At 38.8% G+C, this 21,239-nt stretch overlaps 1 protein-coding gene across 4 annotated transcripts in view; it reads right to left on the reverse strand.

Moving 5' to 3' along the window:
* LOC136676832 (interleukin-1 receptor accessory protein-like 1-B) overlaps nt 1–21,239 on the reverse strand; it is a 479,565-nt gene that overhangs the window by 157,691 nt on the left and 300,635 nt on the right. For all 4 annotated transcript variants that reach the window (XM_066654081.1, XM_066654079.1, XM_066654080.1 and 1 more), the window contains exon 6: nt 14,715–14,789. In XM_066654081.1, coding sequence (XP_066510178.1) covers nt 14,715–14,789 — 75 coding nt within the window. The remainder of the gene's footprint in view (nt 1–14,714; nt 14,790–21,239) is intronic.

Consider the following 21,239-nt stretch of genomic DNA (forward strand, 5'->3'; position numbering starts at 1 on the left):
TATTATGTGACACAGATCAATAATGAAAGATTTCAAACTTTTATCTCTCCTTCTGGAGACGAGAATGTAATGTACCTTTAAGGAACAAAGCTGGACTTTTAAACCTCTACCGTACCTTTTTTTCTAAGAGTGTAGATTATAGTTCAGAAATATACTTTTACAACTTTACTTAAGTTTACTCAATAAATAATTATCTTTTCAAAATTTTTATTAATGTAAATCTAAAATCAAGAATATAATATGGGTTTAATATATAATTAAATAACACAAACAAACAGAAAAAAATATTATTACACTATCAAACTTTTTAGAGCATACATCTGAGAGTTTTACTTCACAAAGGCACAGACATTAATATCTCCATATCTCATCAGGACACTGTTAGTCCATCTAGCAACAGTGGCCGCAGTGGTTAGCCGAATATGATCAGACAACGAAGAGCAAGCTTGTAAGGATGTGAGTGTTAAGGCAGCAGAATCCACAAGACTGGGCAGAGTAATATATTGTGCATGCTGTTTGTTCTCTGTTCTCAGCAGCTCTGAAGCCTCAGACTAAAAGAGGTTACAGAGGGACAAGGAGAGTTTTACTTCAGTTCAAAAGACCAAAGATCTCTGGCACAAAACTTAACCAGCTATTTCTGCAAAGAGGATACATTTATCCTTAAGATTAAGAGGACACATTGACCAAAGATGACCTTCAAAACCTTGCCCTACTTCCTGCAGTCTACCTTTGGAGAACACAATACTTGTTTCATCTTCTCCAGGATAATGAAAACCACATAATTGTATCTGGCAAAAGTGGTTTGAATTGACTTATGTGGACTGGAGAACCTCTGAAAAAGAGCAGTGATTTGATTTGGAAACCTGCAATGACGGTAATTTTATAGGATTGCTGAAAAATGAAAAGTACAAATAAAAATCAAATCCATTTTAAAGTTATCATCTCCCCCAATCAATAGAAACAGGCTCGATGACTCTTCTGTAAACAATAGGCAGGAAAATAACGAGAATGCTTACCTAAGGAATAAAGCCAATTTCCAAAGTTCAACCCAACCCCCAAACGAATGCTCTCACTCAGCATTCACCACTGCTTCCATTTCTCTAACTGCTCTTTATGGAACAGAATTTAATGATTGATTATATATCCAAGATATATTAATGGGTAGTGAAGGAACACCATAAACACAATAAAGTGTAAATCATATTCTGATGATTACTTCTTATGTATTATAACATGTTTGGTGAAAGGCAAGTAGATTGTAAGACTACAATTATATTCTTCTGCAATTACAATCCAGTGCATCTGAGATGGCTTCACTGAAAAGAAATGACAAACAATCAGCATCTTCACAAAGTGTTAAAGGTATTAGGATGAAATATGCTAATGCTTCTAGAATGATCTCAGGGCTGTGTGATAAAACAAGAGCAATATGTATCATAACAGAAATATTATCGGTAAGAAAACTGTTTTATAAAACTTTCAACAGTTTCACTTATATGCATTAAATATGAGCTGCCAGGAATGCACAAATACACAACTTTTGGCTCCATGAACAAACTTTAAATATGCTCCCGTTAAACAGCCATTCATACCTCTTGATAATAGCATTTGATAGGAGTGATACAAAAACATCATTTAGCAGGTTTTTTCACTTGGTTACATCTTGTACCGGACAACCCAGGTAAAAATAACAATTATATATTTCAATGTACTAGAAACATATTTTAATATTATTAAGTAAATTTCAACCACATAATAATTTTATTTGCTAAATATAAGAGCAAGCAAAACACATGTTACAAATGTAATAAATACATGTACATTTTTTGACCTTTGGTGTATTCAGATAAATTTTACTACCCTACAAATATAAACTAATAGTGGGCTTTTAAATATTTAAATATAAGATAAATTTTAGTGAACTTTCATAAAGAACACACTTAAAAAGTATAATTAAGTATAATAATTAAAAAATATAAAGATAGTATATAAAAACTTCAGTACCCACATGACCCTCGGCGTGACTCTTCAGACTGATGGAGAATGTGCTGTTGATGGTTCTATAGGGTTTTGGCACCAAAAAAAGAGTCCTGTTGCTACTTGACATCATAACTATAGAAAATCAATTTGGTGCTTTATAAACCCATTTGCCTTATAGAACCATCGGCAGCACATCCCCCATCAATCTGAAGATCCATTTCACAATGCAATGAACCCTTTAATCATGCAAAAAGTTCTTTGAGTGTTCAGCATTCTATATAGAATCATTTCTTTTCCCTAAATACCCTTTACTATGTTGACACACGAAGATGTATTAAAATACATTTATATTTGTTGCTATTGTATTTGCAGAAACACAAACTCATAAAAAAGGTGAAATGGACTTGATTTAAACATACTTTGTGTATGCCATACTTATTATAATATAGAGTATATAATAACATTTATATTACACTAAATGTATTTATGAACATATTTAGAGCATATTTAATATGTATTATCTACATTTTTGATTGATTTGTTATTTGAAAGTTGACACAAATATCTTTTAGAAAAATACTACAGTAAAAAGTAGTAGAACAATGCACTTCAGTGTATTTAAGTGAATATTAATGTTATTTCAAAATAGTACACATAGTACTATTGTATTTAAGTATATGTTTTATTAGCACTAACAATGCATAATTAGCATATTAAATACATGCTACACAGAAAATAGTGCACTTTTAGTACATTAATGATGAGTGCATGGAACTATACTTAAATTAAGTACACTTCAGTGTACAGTTTTTCCCTCTGGGTACAACAGAAACAGGGTGAGTGAGAAAACAAAGGCTGATGCTGAGGCATCTTTGAAAGCCAGGATGGTCTTTTTTGTTTGTTTGACCTAGATCAGAACACTGTTGGGTGTAAACTGTGCAGGATAACCGTCCAGACCAAGTGTGAATATGCAACAGAGTTAAAACCAAAGAGCGTGAACCAACTCGTCTTCCTTGCTCTCAGTTTGAAATAAAGCCATTTCTACTATATAAGATTTACATAAAACATTTGTGTAGAGGGAATTTGTTGTTTTTTTTAATAGAGTTTATTACATCTTGATGCAAAACGGACTGGAAAATTACAGTTTATGTTTTATTTATTTATTTTTATTTTTGCTGAGTTCAAAAGTTTTTTTTTTTTTTCCACTGTGTTGCTCAGTTGATCTCACACTTAAAAATTATGATTCTCCAAGGGTTATTTAGTCAAGAAAATGAATCGTGCACTAGAAGAATCTTTTGCATGATTAAAGAGTTCTTTGCATCATGAAAGGGATCTTCAGACAGATGGAAAAAGTGCTATAGATGGTTCTATATACCACTTTTAAGAAAAGTGTGCTACATGGCACCAAAAACGGTTCTTCTGTTGTTACAATGTCAAGCTTGTAACAATAGAAGAACACTTTTTGGTGTCATATTGAACTCTTTTCTAAAAGGTGCTATATAGAAACATTCATAGCATATTCTCAATCAATCTGAACAATTATCATAATGCAAATAACTATTTATTTTGGCAAAAGTTTAATAAATAAAATGTATTTTATGTCTGTAGCTTTTATTGTTATGTTGTTTTTATACTATTTGCCTTCATTAATAAATAACACTTTTAAAAATTCTATGAAAATTTGCTTCAATTCACAATTTTCTCTTGTTCTTTATTAAAGAAGTCGTAAAAAAGTATTAAGAATTGTATATTTATTCTTTCATTCATTGTCTGTAACCGCTTATGCAGTTCAGGTGGTTCTGGCAGCTACCCTGAACTGGGCGCAAGGTGGGGATGCACCCTGGAGGGGGCACTAGTCCTTTACAGCGCGACACACACACACACACACACAAACGTGGAAGTAAACTGGAGCACTCGGAGGAAACCCATGGGAACACAGGGAGAACACCCCAAACTCCTCAGTCACCAGGTGTGGAATAGAACCCACAACCCCAGATCCCTGGAGCTGTGTGACATTGACACTACCTGGCACTACCGTATAATAACAGTATGTATATATATATATCAACTGAAATTGAACAATATCATTATTTATATTTCAGCTATGTTGGCCAGCCTTAAATTAACTACTGAGGAAGAAATGAATGGAGAAGCAGACTATTATTCAACGCATGAGGGAGGTCCCCTTGTGAACAAAGAATCACATTCAAGCTTTTATATAAAAGCAAGGTGTGAATGAGTCAGATGTGACTGTTTGTTGATCATATTGCACTACGTTCCTTTCTACTACCAGTCCTCCTTCTCCCGAACTGGATGAATCTATTGATCTTCCATATGCTGAAAATGACTTCCCCCACCATCTGCAGCTTTCATATAAAGGGTGCAGCCTGCCTTATCATTTCCGGTTCTCTGCCTCACTCTAGCCTTCCTCCCTTCACAGCCAGGCTGAACGAGGGTAGGAATGCCTCAGACAAACAATAAGCATTCCCTAATTGAGAGAAATGATGTAATATTGATCCGCCACACAGCCCCCTGTGGCCACAATGGTGCACGCTCCACTGCCGTGACATTTACCCAAGTGTCGGCACTTGACTCCAGTGGGCTTGGTAAAGGAAAAAAAAAACAGCATAGGGAGCTCAAGATACAGATGTATGGCAAAATCTACTATGCTGATTTTAATTGTATAATAACAATAAGGACAATGTGACGTAGTATTAAATACACTTCATCAAAGGGGAACTAATCTTTGCTAATGATGTACTGAATGAATCGGTTTCCCCACAAAAGGAAAGAGCTCACTGCAGTCATTAGAAATCCTCTTATTTCACGAAGGGAAACTACAGTAGAAGGTTAATGCAATTAAATGTACAGTGAGATTTTATTTCAAGTAATTCTGCACCAGTTCCTTTGTACTATATGCCACGAAATGTCACATTTGCACAATTGAAAGAACAACTGGCAACTACATACTAAAAGATAGATATAGAAGACAGAACAATTTGATATGATTTTCATATTCAATTAATTTAATATGAATAACTATAGTGTTTAAATTTTCTTCAGTCAGCCCTAATGTCATTGTGCTGAATACTATACACATGATATGTCTACTATTTATTTAATTAATCTATGTTAAAGTGCACCAACATTTGTGAACCATTTAGCATCTTGAAAGCCTGCAGAATGTGGCTCTCTGGAGCAACTACTGATGAACCTAAGTCTACCATACCCACGGCTTACTGTCTGCTTGAGGGGTATATAATCCCCCATCTCTACCCAACAAAGTTGAGAGCAATAGATCTGTGCTTTTGGGAGTGGTGGAAAACCATCCACTACCTTTGGGACATGTTGGAGTTGTGGTTGTGATCAAGATCTAATCCTCTGGACCTGACTAATGCAACAAGATTCTCACAGGGATGTGCCAATATCTAGAAAAAGAAAGCATTCCCAGAAGAAAAGAGGCTGTTAGTGCAACACAGGTGTCAAACGTTCTAGTAATGACCTTGATTTCAGATTGGGACACAAAGGATGAGCAAGTGTTTACAACTTTGGGACATAATGAGTAATTATGAGGATCAAATCTGACTGATTTCCCTGTGTTAGAATGACATTTCTTTGTTGCAAATATTGAAAATAACATCTTGTATAGGTTGTTTTCAATCAAGTGATTCCAGCAATGCATGAAATCCAGATGGAGGGCAAGTGGAGAAGGACAGAAAGGCATAGATGGAGGCAAGAAGCCTGTATTGTCTAATTTTAGGTGATATAATGAGAGTAATGTACAAACAAGATCACAACATATGTTGTGGAGATCAATTTTTATGTATGATCATTTTTAATCATCTGTCTCAAAAATTACAAAATTATTGAGCCATACAACTTGTTTTCACCTGTTGGGTCTACCTTGGTATCGACTGTTGTGTGGACTTTTATTGTCCTGTGGTGAAACCGAGAAACGAAATCAGAGCAATATGATGCCTCTCGACATTAACGTTACGGTTCCATCAGGAGTGGACACCCACAGAACTTACCATACTTGCTCCCTTAAATGGCACACAATCAATCAGTAATCCCTTTCCACTTTAAATGTTGCAATAGGTACATTCTGGCGCCTTCAGCATCATTTAAGGTGGAATGGGAACCTGATTGAAAATTGGTGAGTAATGGTGTAGTTCGAGTTTACATTGACACATTTATGAACCAAAGTAAAAAGTAAGTAAGTAGAAGTAAATAAATAAATAAATAAAGTGACATATGATGCATATTTGACTTTTATTTTTTGAACCAGTCATTAGAGTTGGGCGTAATGTGTTTACCAGGAGGTAGTTTTACAAACTGGAAACACAGTGAGAGGTGATAAAATGAATAAATATGTCAAACCAGCAGAGGAAATTCCTCCATTTTATGAAACAAAAAGATCTGCTACAGAGAGAATATGTTAATAGGTTTGTCCTCGGCTCGTTGTTTTATTTTAACTTTTTGTGTTCGTATGGCAATCACAATTGTAATGAACCTCTCAGGCCGTCTATGTCTGCTTGTTTGGTGCGCACCCGAGTTCGAAAGTGAGCGTTCACACCTACTTTAACGAATCTCACTAACAGAGCAATCACACCAGGGTTCATTGTAAGCCCTAAAAAGCTGACTTTGGCCTCATGCATTTGTGAGAAGTGAAATCTGTATTTTCCACAACTGTGCTGGTGCTGTGTGTGCAGGTTATAGATTTAAAACCACATCTACAAGAAATACAACTAAATTAGAACGAGAAGCTTCTGAATAACAAGCTACCCTGACCGCAGGTGGCAGCTCGAAAGCCGTTTTTGCTGCTGTTTTTCAGTCGAATTCTTGCATTTTTCTTCCTCATGAACAACTTTTGGCACTGGATACAAGCTCCTAGTTTATCAGACGAAATGATTTTGAGCGACTGTAAACCACAGGCCTTATGAGAGCATGTGATAGAGCTCCCAGTGTATAAAATCACTTCCAGCCCTCTGCAGTTCGTGCAGTGACATGACATCATTTGCAAACAACCTATTTGAACTCTGGAAGGGACTGAACTGGATTGACTGTTGTAAAATATTGGTGCTGCTTTCTGTTTTACTTGAAATGTGTCTCATGAGTGTTGCAAGGAGTTGTTAGAGAATCATTTCTCTACGGTTGTAGTGACATGTCAGTCACATAGCACAGCAGAAAGTAGACATAAAGCTTTCATATTTTACATTTGTATGTTTACACAAAAGACAGCTTGCTCAAACCAGGTTGAAACTCAATCTAATATCTTACCAATTCATTTCACGTTGTCACAACGACGTTGGTACCTTATGAAAATGGACAGTCTTTGAGCTGGTTGTGGATAATGGCATTATATTAAGAGAAATTGAAAATAAACCAAGAATTTGAAAAAGGATCAAGCTCATTTGCTGATAACCATTCCATTAGGATACAGCTGGGTCAGCACTGATTCTAGCCCACTGGACACCACAGCCCAGAGTTTTGTTTGTGAGATAATGAAGGACTATAAACTATTTGTCTATTTATTTATTCAAAGTGCTTGAATAACAGGTTGAGGGATTGCTTGAATTATTGATTGAGAAGGAGAAGTAAATGAAAGCATTAGGTCTTGTTTGACTATGCTGAGAATCCCTGTCTTAATAAAGCAATAAACCAGGAGATGCATTGCAGTGAATTTTAAGGCTGTTTTTATTAGGCTCATTGCAAAATTGGTCACCTTCAACTATCTGTTAGAAAATGACTGCAGTGCAAGACCTTATGTGTCTTTTTGTTTTTATGTAACAGTGACAAAAAAAACCCCTCAATAAATAGCATTTTTTCTCTGCACTTACAGATTTAAAATCTTTGTGATGCTCCACTGACCTGTTAAAAAGAAACACTCACACATAGCAGAATTAAGTACCATGCAGAATTAAGTACCATTTGGTAATTATTTTGCTCCTGGGCTCCCCCTACAATTGCAGATCCAACAACAAAGGCTCTTCTCTCTATTACAGGTTAGAGTTGGCAACCAAGACAAATAAAGGATATGCACTAATACTAACTCCAGTTAATGTGTGAGGTATGTGGATTGTGTACGAATTTGTATTATAGCTCTGATATGAGAAAAGTTAGTAATAATAATAATAATAATAATAAAATCATTTATTATTATTATTAATTCAATCATTCATTATCTGTAACCCTTATCCAGTTCAGGGTCGCGGTGGGCCCAGAGCCTACCTGGAATCATTGGGCACAAGACAGGAATACACCCTGGAGGGGGCGCCAGTCCTTCACAGGGCAACACACACACACACACCTATGGACACTTTTGTGTCGCCAATCCACCTACAAATGTGTGTTTTTTGGACTGTGGGAGGAAACCAGAGCACCCGGAGGAAACCCACATGGACACAGGGAGAACACACCAAACTCCTCACAGACAGTCACCTGGAGTGGGACTCGAACCCACAACTCAGGTCCCTGGAGCTGTGTGACTGCGACACCACCTGCTGCGCCGCTGTGCCACCCCTTATTATTTTAAATAAACCTTTTAATCACCACAGTAACTAAAATCTCCTCAATCACTTATAAAATAAAGAACATTACATTAATGGATCGGACTGGTCCTCAGATGCCCTAAAGCAATACTTCATTTTTCTTGCTTTTCAGAACCGTCCTGGCACCAATATACAAAAGCATTCTCAGACTTCATTGTCATCAGGGCAACAAGCAATGCTGGGCTATCACTGCGTCTGAATAAAAAAAAAAAAAAAAAAAAAAGAGAGAATGAAGCACAATTTACCCTAACCACCGTTGACCCACTTGCCAATAGGGCCCTTGTTGAGTTCTTGACAACTGCACTTCCTCCTTGTTTTTATCTCTCAAGTCATGCAGTCAGGCAGAAAGAAAAGGGAAGTGGCGCTGCCATTTACAGCGTGACTCATGCACTGGACTATAGCAGCCTCTGGTGCGCTCTGATGTCAGAAATCATCGCCGGAGCTGAATGTCAGGTGTCGCGGGGTGGAAGGCAGGCGCTTGGGGTGTTTGTGAAGAATGACAGCAAAGAGGCAGAGAGCGCTGCCTGATCAGAGAGAGAGAGAGAGAGAGAGAGAGAGAGAGAGAGAGAGAGAGAGAGAAACAGAGAGTGAGGGGAGAAATAGAAGGAGAAGAGATAAAGGAGGGAGAAAGCATGCAAGAGTGTGCATTCGAGGGAAAGAGAGAGGGACACCGAAAGAGCGAGAATCATACATACATACATACATATATACATATATATATATATATATATATATATATATATATATATATATATATATTCAAGTTTGGTGTGTTCTCCCTGTGTCTGTGTAGGTTTCCACCCACGGTGGATGGTAGGTGGACTTGCTATGTGTGAGTGTGTGGTGCCCTGTGATGGACTGATGCTGCCTACAGTGTGTGTTCCCGCCTTGCGCTCAGTGATTCTGGGTAGGCTCCAGACCCACCATGACCCTGAACTGGATAAGCGGTTACAGACAATGAATGAATGAGTGAGATAAAGCAGTAGAAAGTGGAAGAAAAAGAAAGAGGAAAAGAAGTAGAAATGAGAGACCAAGCATGAAAGACTGCACTCAAGAGAGAGAAAGACAGCGAGAGAGAGAGAAAGCGTGAGGCAAGTGTGTGCACCCGAGAGGGGGAGAGAGATATGGGGGACGAATAAGAGCTTTTAGGGGAGGAAATGAAAAAATTCAGTCAAAAGAAGAAAAGCAGGATGTATATGGCACAGAATGTGAGGCAAGAATGTCAGCGGGGCACAAGGGATGGGGCAAAGGATGACAGAGAATGATTTCTACATAAAAAGCTGAATGTGAAGCGTAATCAAAAGATCACAACCACAATTCCAGAAACATCTCTCTCTCTCTCTCTCTCTCTTCCTCTCTCTCTCTCTCTCTCTCTCTCTCTCAGTTTGAAGTGGCTGCAGGGTTATATTCCTTTCAGTATCCTCTGCTTGAGATAAAGAGAGATGGGGAATGGGGGACTGGTGGTCATCAATTGTCCAGTTGAGTTGATGGGCACTAGCTACTGAAATAATACTCAACTATTGTCTGTTTGTTTGTGTTTTTTTTTCTCTTCATTTTCCACAAGAATGCCCACATCTGCTGACTGTCCAGAGCAGTAAAACCCTCCATCCCCTAAGCTTAGCTTGCACAAGAGCACAAACATACACATGCACACACATACACACACACACACACACACACACACTAACCCTACTCTGGCGAGCCACTCTGGTCTCCTGCCTAGCTTGGCTGATTCCCGTGTCGAAAGCGCTGGTGGACATCTGAATGAATCACACTTGTGCTTTTTCCTCGACAGTATGACACCAAGCAGCTGGTCTTTAGAGCTACACTGTGAACCAAGACCCAACGTCAAAGGCTTGCCTTTATTAGCCAAAGCTGTTCGCTCTCTACCACATCAAACTTGCTTTTTATATTATTGAGTTAAACATTAGCTACACATTTAATTAAATATGGATCATTAAATAAAAAGCAAATGGATGTTCACCACCATGATTCATAATTAATTATGCCCTGATGTTTGGGGTAAGTGAAGCAGCAGCATTTGAATGCATGTGAATCACACTACAGCTGCATCCCAATTGCGTGCTTAACACTAATTCTAACTAGTGTTTGAGTATGTAGTGTGTATTATAGTCAAAAGTGTCAATGTTGAGTGTAGAAGACAAAGAGGGGTTTCTCACATCTGGTGCCTTCTGGCTGTGTCCCAAATAATGCCCTACTCCCTACGTTGGGATTTGAAAGCATACTACACTCAGACCATGAAGTAGATATTACACAAAGGCACATGAAGCTTATTTCGAATATAAATTGTTTTATTATCTGACATAAAATCTGTCGAACTCAGTTGTTTAAGATTAGTACATTGCATATACTCTATAGTAGGTTTAATTCCTACGATTGGCAGGAAAATTGTGGGGGGTGGGAGTGAAGCAACAGCACCGTGGGTTAAACCGTCACAGATGGGTTAAATATGGAAAACACATTTCTTTGTATGTTGTACTTTGTAGTACGCAATTGGGACACAGCCACTGAGTGCATGTATCTGGCACACATTATATATGTCACACAGCAGCAACACAGACAGACCAAAATTAAAATATTAAATTGATGTTGACATTGACCCATTCTGATCATGCACCTCTAGCTGATGGAAAACAGACTGAAAGATTATAAGAAATTCTCTAATACATCGACACTAAGCACCTACTGCATTCGCATTGTTGGCTCACCTTACAGGCTTCGCAAATTTGTGGTAGTCAGTGTTGAAGAAACACCAACTTTATCTGTTGCAGTTGTACGCAGGTTTTCATGCCAAATCCAAGTTCCACTTGTTTAATTGGTCTCAGTCTGCAAAACAATGATTGACTTTGATGTTTGCTGATAAGATTGGTGACCCCTGCTTTAATGCTTCATCAATGGTCAGATTCTGATTAAAATAATTTTATAGCCTGGATATTTGTGGTTATCTATTTTCAATCCAGTATATTCATGGACATTCATAAGAATAAGTAGGAATGAAAAAGCAATGCAAAGCAAATACACTCATTCCAGCAGCGCACTCAATTAATATCTGGTGAGTGGTGGCCCTGTGGTAATCTTTTTTATCACTGATGAATTGCAAGCGTTTTCTAACCCGTCTTCTGGGATTCCCAGACACTCCAGATGCAACAGATAAGAATAGAACAACAAAATGGACCATCTTTGGGTCCCTGCGGATAGTTTTTGAGAACCACTGATGTATGGGGTAGAAAGATGTTAAACTGTGCAGCAATAAATGGGCTACAGTCTGTAATTATATTAGGGGTAAAACAGTTTTAAAGCGCATTTTATTTGGGTGTGTAACATAACCTGATTTTAGTAATTTAGCAATCGTGAATGTAACGTATTAATAATTCATTTTTAGATTTAAAAATGTAATTGTAATACAACAGTCATTTATAATACTACACAACAGGTACCATAAAATGTCAAATGAAAAAAGAGCAGAAGAATGTTTAAATTTGTACACCTAATATATCTAAAATGAGCACCAATATGTTTGGTGTATCTGATAAAAGGCCATTAAAAGCACAAGGCAGGTGTAACTCTATCTGTTTAGATAGAGATACAAAGATTTTAAGTGGGAGTAGTGAGGTTAGACTCATACTAAAACTGAATGTCATAGTGCTGCACAGCAGAAGGATACAGAACAGCCACAGACAGAACCCGCATATCAGCTCCTGCCAAGTGACAAACCAGAAGCAGGCAAAACTTTCTGGTACTTTCCGATTGATCTATAGCAAAGACACGGAACCTGACCGATGCAGAATCTTCTGCCGTAAAGTCCATTTGAGGCGAGCGCTGGGGATATACGGCCCTTCAGGGGCAAGTGACACTTGGTTGAAGGCTTGTCATTCGTCATCTTGGCAAGCCCAGCTGAGACCGGCCCAAATTGAGCATGCCTCAGAGGCGGGAACCAGGCGCCGAAACAAGTCACTGTCGTTGGATATTTGCAAGTGCTGTCAACAAACATCAGCAGTTCATTCTGCGTCAAAGCAGAGAAAAAGGGCTCAACAGCAGGTGAGGTTAAAGCTGGCATACAGCTACATGAAGTAATCACACAGCATGTGCATGGTTTCATCAGAGCCTTAGGCATTTGGTTTGTTGTCAGTGCTAGTGTTGCTTATTTCTAACATTCAGTAATGGATAAGACTGGGAGTCCCAGTGTACTGGGCACTGGAAGGGGTGGGTGGAAAGACTATTACAGTCCTATTGGCAACATTAATCACCAAAGAACATTCTGCTACTGTGCTTCCACTGCAGCTTTGTCAAATGCCTTGAAATCAAAAATGTTCATTTACTTATGTTGCAACTCCTAGACTGCAGAGTGTGGGCAGCTAAAAGCAGTGTTCTTGATTTTAATCATCATTTGCTAGCGCTCTGGTCTGTTTGCACCCTGGAAAAAGGTCTGGTATTTGGACGCAGCCCTGGCCTGAAATGGCTCAGGAACCTTCTTCCTCTGTTGCCTGCTCTGCCATAATAAGGCCTTGTATATTTCTAATACAGAATCTTCAACCACAAACAAGCCGCGGTCGACTTTTATTCAAACACAACGTCCCACTTTAAAAGAGCTTCTATGTTGTGAGAAATGTAGTTCTCTTGAATCGTCTATGTTGCCTTTAAGCCTGACTAGTGTTCATAGAGTATATTGTAGCTCTTGATCCACTGACCAGCTGTGAATCGATTGCACAAGAAATATATCTCCTGGGACAAAGGCAGGGGTTACAGAGAAGCAAGAAATAGGTGTTGATTAATTCAGACCAGCAGTTTGCATTCATCACTTAGTTTCCTGCGGTTGAGCTTGGGGGTGGTTTCTTTACATTAACACTTGCCATCGCCCCCCCCCCCCCACCTCTCCCTCTCCCCTACTCTGTGACTTTCACTCCCTCTCTTTCTCCTTATTTTCTATCTCACTGGCTAAGCCTTGCTCATTTTCTCATTCTCTCCAGTTTGTGGCTCTCCCTCTTTCTCTCTGGGGTACCCACGCCTAATTAACTGTCAAATGTGGCCATTTATGTTTCCATACTTTATGAAGAAATGAATATCAAGCACTTCTCCAAGTATCTTAAATAGTAAGAATAAATTGTGAAAATATCCATGAGGACTAGAAGGTCTTCATGCACTATGTGTATAAGAGCGCAGGGCTGGATGAGTCTGGGCAAATGCATCGCTTTCATGTCCTTTGCAATATATTTCATGAAGCTGTGCTTATTTTCCAGAGTAAGCACTGGCTGATCTCGCGGCGGGGATGCGGAGTGGAGCTGCCACTCATCTGAGATTCCCCCCATTTTGCCTTCAGGCTGCGTGTCATCCTTCAGCGCTTTCAACTGCGCTGACATCGAAACTGGAGGCGTATTAATTCACGTTACGTCATTTCCAAAGCGCTCTGAAGTGCTCTTAAACCTGTCTTTAGAAGGATACGTTTCCCTACCCTCCATTCTCTCTCTCTCTTTTTTTTTAAACCATCTTTCTCTTCCTAACGAAGCATTATCAGGCATTTTCGGCACAAAGCCGCTTCTCCCCGGCCTTCTCCGATGTGCACAGACCATGACAAATTAATTTTCAAAGGTGGAAGCCATAATGGACCATTTTCATTCCTTTTATAGACCTGCCTTTGACCAATTGCTGCTTGGCCAGCCTGTTCCCATGAGGCAGCGGTGATCCAAGCCTGGTTAGCTCCTCTAAAGCCTGTCATTCATGCTCAGTGCCACTCATACACCTGCAAACTAGCATCAAGTGCAAGATCATATAAAGGCCCATTGTCTTGATAAAAAAAGGTGGAAGTCTCCTGCATTATCCAGAACATCAAACACACCTCGTACTTCCCGCTTCCCACTGCACCTCTGCTGTTTGTCATGCACAGTGCGTCACACACCATGTGGCGGTGGACAATGCCAGGACACCAGCAATATGGGCAAAACACAATCGGCCGCCAGCGCGGCCAAAGCGTCACACGTACATTCTCGCAGAAAGCACTTTTTTACCATATGGGACTCCAGACAGGGTCATTATTAATGTCTATCATTTACGTGATTCATTTGGCAGAAGGAAACTAGTGGACCCCAGCGGCATTTTCAAAGGACAGCGCAGTTTCAATGAGGCAGGTATCAACAAGCTGCATAAAGAAATCCCCAGCATTCTTACCTAACTGCATCTCCATGACAGTCAGTTTGTTTTCCGCAGGAAAGAGGATCTTCGGAGGCTTGTCGGTCAAAGGGGCTGTAAAAGAGGGAGAAGAAGAAAGAAAGATGCACAAATAACATTAATTCAGTGTCAACACTCAACAAAACAACCCACCTTTAGTCACGGTGGAGAGTAAAATTACCCGGGCCCAATCCACTGAAGAGGAATGAAAATACAGACATGGTAAAATAGGCACCGAGGGGAAGGCATAAATAAGACTCACGCTCTCTAAGGCGCAGAATGTAATGGGCTTTTCCAAACTTGGCCTGACAACCATTTCAACTCGACTAATGGTTTCAGTACCTTCAGGGACGCAACACGTCAGTGATTAAGGCAAGGGATGTGCCACAGAACCAACACGGATTAAGGTCAGATACTGTGCAGCGCGTGCTGACTGCAAACTAGCACTGCACTATAATATAAACCCAGGAGAAGGTTTATTCTTATTTATAGTGGCTTGGAAGAGCAGAGAGCCAACTAAGGATTTCTCAGCTGGTAGGCCGCTTCGGAGAAAAGAATCTCCCTCCAAATAGAGGATAGTTCAAACGTTTGATAAAGATGGAGGAGAATGGTTCTAAATAATACATTCCTGTACCTATTGCAACTGTTATTTGGACAGACAGATCAAGGTTGTGGAAAAAAAAAGAAAAGAAATAAAAATCAAGACAAAGAGAGGGATGTAGAGGGAGGTAAACGTATCTTAGCACATTACGGCCTGTCACCATGCGGCAAATCTCACAAGCACTAGGTGTCAGAAATGCTCCAATTTACTGGCGTGGACTCTAGCAAATAGTGAGAGTTTGCATGGAGCAGAGCCAAAGTCAAAAGTACCGATGCCAGAGACACTCAAGTTGTCATTTCACATATTCTACTGCAACAGAGAACACTTACGAAGTATTAAAAAAATCCCATATGTTTTCATGTTGCAAAAAATGAAGGGAATCAATGAATTAATACAATCAAATGCACACTGATTTCTATTTTTTTTTTACTTAGTCTCCTCATGTCTGAGGCCATAAACACTGAACAATCACTGGATTAGGAACACCTACCTTATATCTACACTCATTGTTCATTTGATCAGCTCCACTGACTATACAGGAGCGTTTTGTAGTTCTACATTTACAGACTGTAGTCCACCTCAGTGTCACTGCTGGACTGAGAATACATCTACTTTCCATCTACAAGGGGGACCAATGAGGTAGCTGTGTCTAACTGAGTGGACATCGGACACTGTGTTTAAAAACTAAAGCAGCACTGCTGCATCTGATCCACCCAAACCAGTTCAGCACACAGCAACACACGACCACCACATCTGTGACACCACCACCAAAAACGTACCTGCTCTCTAGTGGTCCTGAAGAGCAGGGTGAAATGAGGAAAAGAAACTCTGCAGAGAAACAGGTGGACTACAGTCTGTAATTATAGAAGGGAATTAATTGTTTCTGTAATGTTAAGAAAATATACAGCACTGTGCTGTAAGTTTTAGGCACCAGAGATTATGAGATTTAAAAAGCTGTTAATCTGAGGAGTAAGTGTTTATTTTGCTAAAAACAAACAAACAAACAACGAATAACGCACAACATTAGAATAAAACCAAATAACATTATTCCATATTCACATGTGATATTCTGTGTGTGAATGTGTTGGTTTAACTTTTTCCAAATCTCTCCTGGTGATAATACGGGTGACAGTCCGTATTATTTGAGGTTTTTACAGATTAATAAATAATAAATGACTTTAAATGATGTGCTGTTGATTTAACAAATTCATGCAATCAAAGAGAATCTGAACAAAACATTATTCTTCAAACTCACTCTCACCTACAACTTTAAAGGAAAATATTATCTTATATATATTTTCTTATATATATATATTTTTCTATCTTATATTTCTTATTCTTATATCTTTTTTTGTTGTATTTACTGTAATTAAATATAACTGTAAATAGCCACCACTCTTACTGAGAAGGCATTAGTTTAAATATATATTTAATTACCTTAGGTGCCTAATACATCTGCACAGTACTGTATATATCGTGTAAATATATCTGCCTATGCAACCTACAGTTAAGCTCTGCCCAGTAACTCGAATGAATACATCGAATTAAGAATAAAATAAATCTAAAGTCAATTAATTCATTTGATTTCTGCTTTATCTGCTTTATTCTGTTCAGTCATGGTGTGTCTGAAGCCCACACGGATTCATCGGGAACACTCACTTATGAACACATTTGCACAGCCAGTCTACCTACTCACATGTATTTTTTGTACCATAGGAGCACTGGGAGGAAACCGACGCAGACACAGGGAGAACACACCGAACTCCGAGCACACCTAACAGAACGCACACCGAGCAGGGCTCGAACCCACAATCACAGGACCCTGGGGCAGATACACTAGAGCTGTGATACATCCTGCTGCGCCTAAATGCCGCCCTAAAGTCATCATTTATACCTTTAAAGGTCCATCCGAAATAATAAAATAGTATATATTTTATGAATTACACACCTTGGAGGGGCATCAGTCATTTGCAGTGTGATACACACTCACACATTCACTGAGACACTCACACCTTTGGACACTTTAGAGTGGCCAATCCACCTATCAACGTGTGTTTCTGGACAGTGAGAGGAAGCCAGAGAACCTGGAGATTACGTAGATGAAGAACTGCCAAAGAGAAAATAAGCTCCCACTGTATCTTGACATTTGATTAATTTGCGCTCTAATTTAATTTCTCTCCTGATTTTAAATAGGTTTTTATTTATAAGTTTTCTTTCCTAACTTTCTGATCTACCTTACAATGTGCCACATTAGATTATATGGTCAAACTGTAGACACGCCTGACAATCAAATGTGCATGGGTTGGATGAATATTCATGGCCCGTTTAAACCCCCACTCATTAGCATGTTTTAATATATTGCCCATACATTTTGAAGCTGATTGTGACATACAATAAGCACTTTCCTTGGATGTAACTTGAAAGAAATATTTTAAATGAAAAATGAAATGACATCAGAATTATATATCAGTTTATATAATCACAATAAGCCATCTGTTACTTCACTTCCAGTAAACCATGCCTCTTGCACTAAGACTAGAAGCATTTAAACACATAATATTGCTGTTAGTGTTACATTTCTCAAGCAAATGAAACATAATAATGTCTAACTTTATGATCAGGGCCATATCCTGTATATCGAAATAGCCTAGAGGGTTTATAAAAGAATTATATAGTTTACAACAACATAATTTCAATTCTACTTACATTTACAGTAAAAAATATTTATATTTCAGTTTTTAAATTGAAATTGGGAAAATTATAAATAACCAATACTCTAAATAAAATGTCCGTTTCTGCATTTAATTTAAAAATGAAACAATACTTTTGAAAAAGATGTGTGTATTAATATAAGGTGCCTATGACTTCTCGTGTAGTTGTGATTGACTTGCTTCACAGTAAGTTAAACGGTCCTACGCTCGCAGCATATCCTGCAAGCTGATTGGCTAGATTTGCTGGAGGGTGGGACTTTATCAATAACCAGCAAGCTGACTGGCTCTTTTTGCTAAAGGGAGAGATTTTATTAGTAAACAGGCTTCATGCTGAGTGTAATGAGAATTCCGTTCCATATTTCAGATGGTGCTCGGTCTCCTTATTTATAATATTTCTGGTTTTACCGCACACAACGCTGTCATTATGAAAGTGCCCCAAGAGTTTTTGGAATTTCCTCCCATGGGCTTGTTTTTACTGGCCTCAGAACAGCAGAGTCTGGAGCACTGCCCTGTGTGTGTGTGTGTGTGTGTGTGTGTGTGTGTGCGTGATTAAATCAAGTCACAGTTCTCACCATAATGCAGAGATCTGATTGGCTGAATAGCATAAAACATGTGCTTTAAAGGGTAGTACAATTACACCAGTTATAACACTAAATTTATTATATATACCAAAAGTACTGGTAGATTTTCAACAGTTCCTACCATCTTATAAACCAGACAATCTCACTTTAAATTTACTACACCAACATTTTTGGATGAAGTTTGTTTGAAAAAAAATCATGTGCTGCTATCTGATGCCTTTTAAACACCCCTCCAAACACCTAACCTTGACCTATTACCCATTTAAGGACCCCCACAAGGTCCAAGTTGACATCTGATGGCCATCATACCGCACAGGGCTGCACTAGAGGCAAAGAAACCACTCGAAATTCATAGTTTATATTAGATCAGCATGGATCATGCCCCCTCTGGAGCACTGCCACTTAAAATGTGCACCTTGTGTCCCTCCCGTTGCTTTCTTATGATGCAGATACATTTGTAATGCAGAGTGTATAGCAGAGTTGCGGCAGGTTAAATACACGCGTGTGCTCTGCTGATATGATGACTGACCTTTATGGTAACAGCAGAGGTATACAGTGCATATGAGAATACTGATTCTGCCTTCTGGATGATTTTTAGCACAGCACTCGGGTCGTCTAATGTCTCTGTCTGTCTGTCTGCTTCTTTCTCTCTCTCTCTCTCTCTCTCTCTCTCTCTCATTCCCCAAGCGTTCCTTGTAAGTGTGGCTTAGTGAAACATTTCTGGCAGAAAAACACAGGCCAATTAGCAAGCCCAATCATGGTCAGAGTTGAGGATTTCTCTCTCAATCCTTGACATATTTTTCCTTTTTTTTATATTTTGCAGGGGAGGAGACTCATTATGCATGTACTTTTTACCCTGTTAATAAAATGTTGCATTATGAAGATGACATTGAAGAACATAAGCAATTGCAGAATAATGATAAGAAGTTGGCCTAAGTGCCGCTCTACTGTTCAGAATCAGTTGCCTAATTGAGCCGAATGTATTATAGAGAGAGAGGCTTTTAAACCAGGCCTCTTCTGTGACCTCTACCAGTGTCTAGTGCTGGAAAAGGGCAGCGTAACCCTAAATTATAGAGCTTAGAAGGCTTGCAGAGTGTACTTTTTATTTCTGGTTTCCTGCAACTACTACTTTCTCAACAACAAATCAGTAGCATGACAGGCTTCACACTAAGGAAGAATTAACTGTGACGTATAACATTTACATATATTCAAATGTATGCTAAATAAATATGAAAGCAATTATTGACACAAAGTAGGTTTCATAAATTCTGCTCCTCCTTTGGTTTGTCTCAGGTGCTGCTCTGTGTTGAGGTCTTTATTGTCCCAGAACAGGGAGGACACAGGCACTGTAATTGCTATTGCGGGATCAGCACTGCAGAAACTGCATTATGTACCTTTATAAGATATTAGGAAACCACACCCTTCTCCTCCTTGATTTCAGGACAGTACTGTAAAAGTGAATTACTCACTGCAACCACAGGGGGGATGCCCAGGAGCAAAACACCAAATCATGCATAGCGTTCCTTTAAAGAAAATGAAACTTTCTGATCCTTTATCTCAAAAGTCACGCTAATTCTTTATTCTTTTTTTTATTTATTCATTAATTAATTTATTTTTTTTACACACAGTCTGGGTTGGATTTTTGGTCTTCTATTTAACATTTGAGTGCAAAGAATGGATTATACAAAAGACAAAATAAGCCTTGTTTGAAGAGAGCAACAAGCTAAAAGTTAGATTTAGCATTGTTGTTTTGGTGAGTAATAAGTTAGTACACTTTTCTCTGGTTAAATAGTAAAACACTTGTTGAGGCATTCATTTTGTGCTGAATAAATACAAACTGACAAACGACGTAAAAGCTACGTAAGTGACCGTATGGGTGTAACATACATAATCATGAATTCTGTCAAAGTGAGGAGGACTATAATGTTGAGCTACAGAATACAGAATAGAATAACACATAATAAATGACATTAAAACTCTCTCTGTACATTGAAGATGATATTTCATTTTCTACTGCTTCCTGCAAAAAGATTATTTAATATATGAACGGAGACTGCATGCAAGAGAGAAATGTGTGTGTGTTGGGGGGGGGGTTCTACTAATTTACTGTGGGTCCGGATGCTCATGTCAAGATGTAGGAAATAGTCTCTGGAGTTGTATTCTGCATTAGAATACTAGCTTCTACTCTAACAACAGCAGTAAGCATTCTGAACAGCCCCTCCATCTTCGCTAAGAATGCTGTTCATTATTAATGCCGGTTAGAGCTGTGTTCTCCCCTGTGCTAGATCAGGAGGTTAATCAGGACGCATCTACTGAGCCGCACCAGCTGCATCCTCAGCTGCCTGGCCTAGGCTTGGAACTGGCCAATCATGTTCAGCATTGGCATGCTACCATGGCTGATCTCCAGAAGATACACTGATTTCCAGCTCAAACAGGCTCTGGGCCAGTCACACACACAGTGGAATGCATGCTAAGTATGCTTCAGCTTTGATGCAAAAACATATATGCTCACTTGTTCAGGGCGCATAAATAATTTAGTTGGGCTTCTTCTATAGTTAGTACCTCTCCTATGTCTACAGTTTAGATCAAGCCTATGACCAAGAGTTTGGGCAGTTAGGAGTAAAATTTGCTA

This window comes from Hoplias malabaricus, chromosome X2 (genome assembly GCF_029633855.1).
Source record: "Hoplias malabaricus isolate fHopMal1 chromosome X2, fHopMal1.hap1, whole genome shotgun sequence".
Lineage (NCBI taxonomy): Eukaryota > Metazoa > Chordata > Actinopteri > Characiformes > Erythrinidae > Hoplias > Hoplias malabaricus.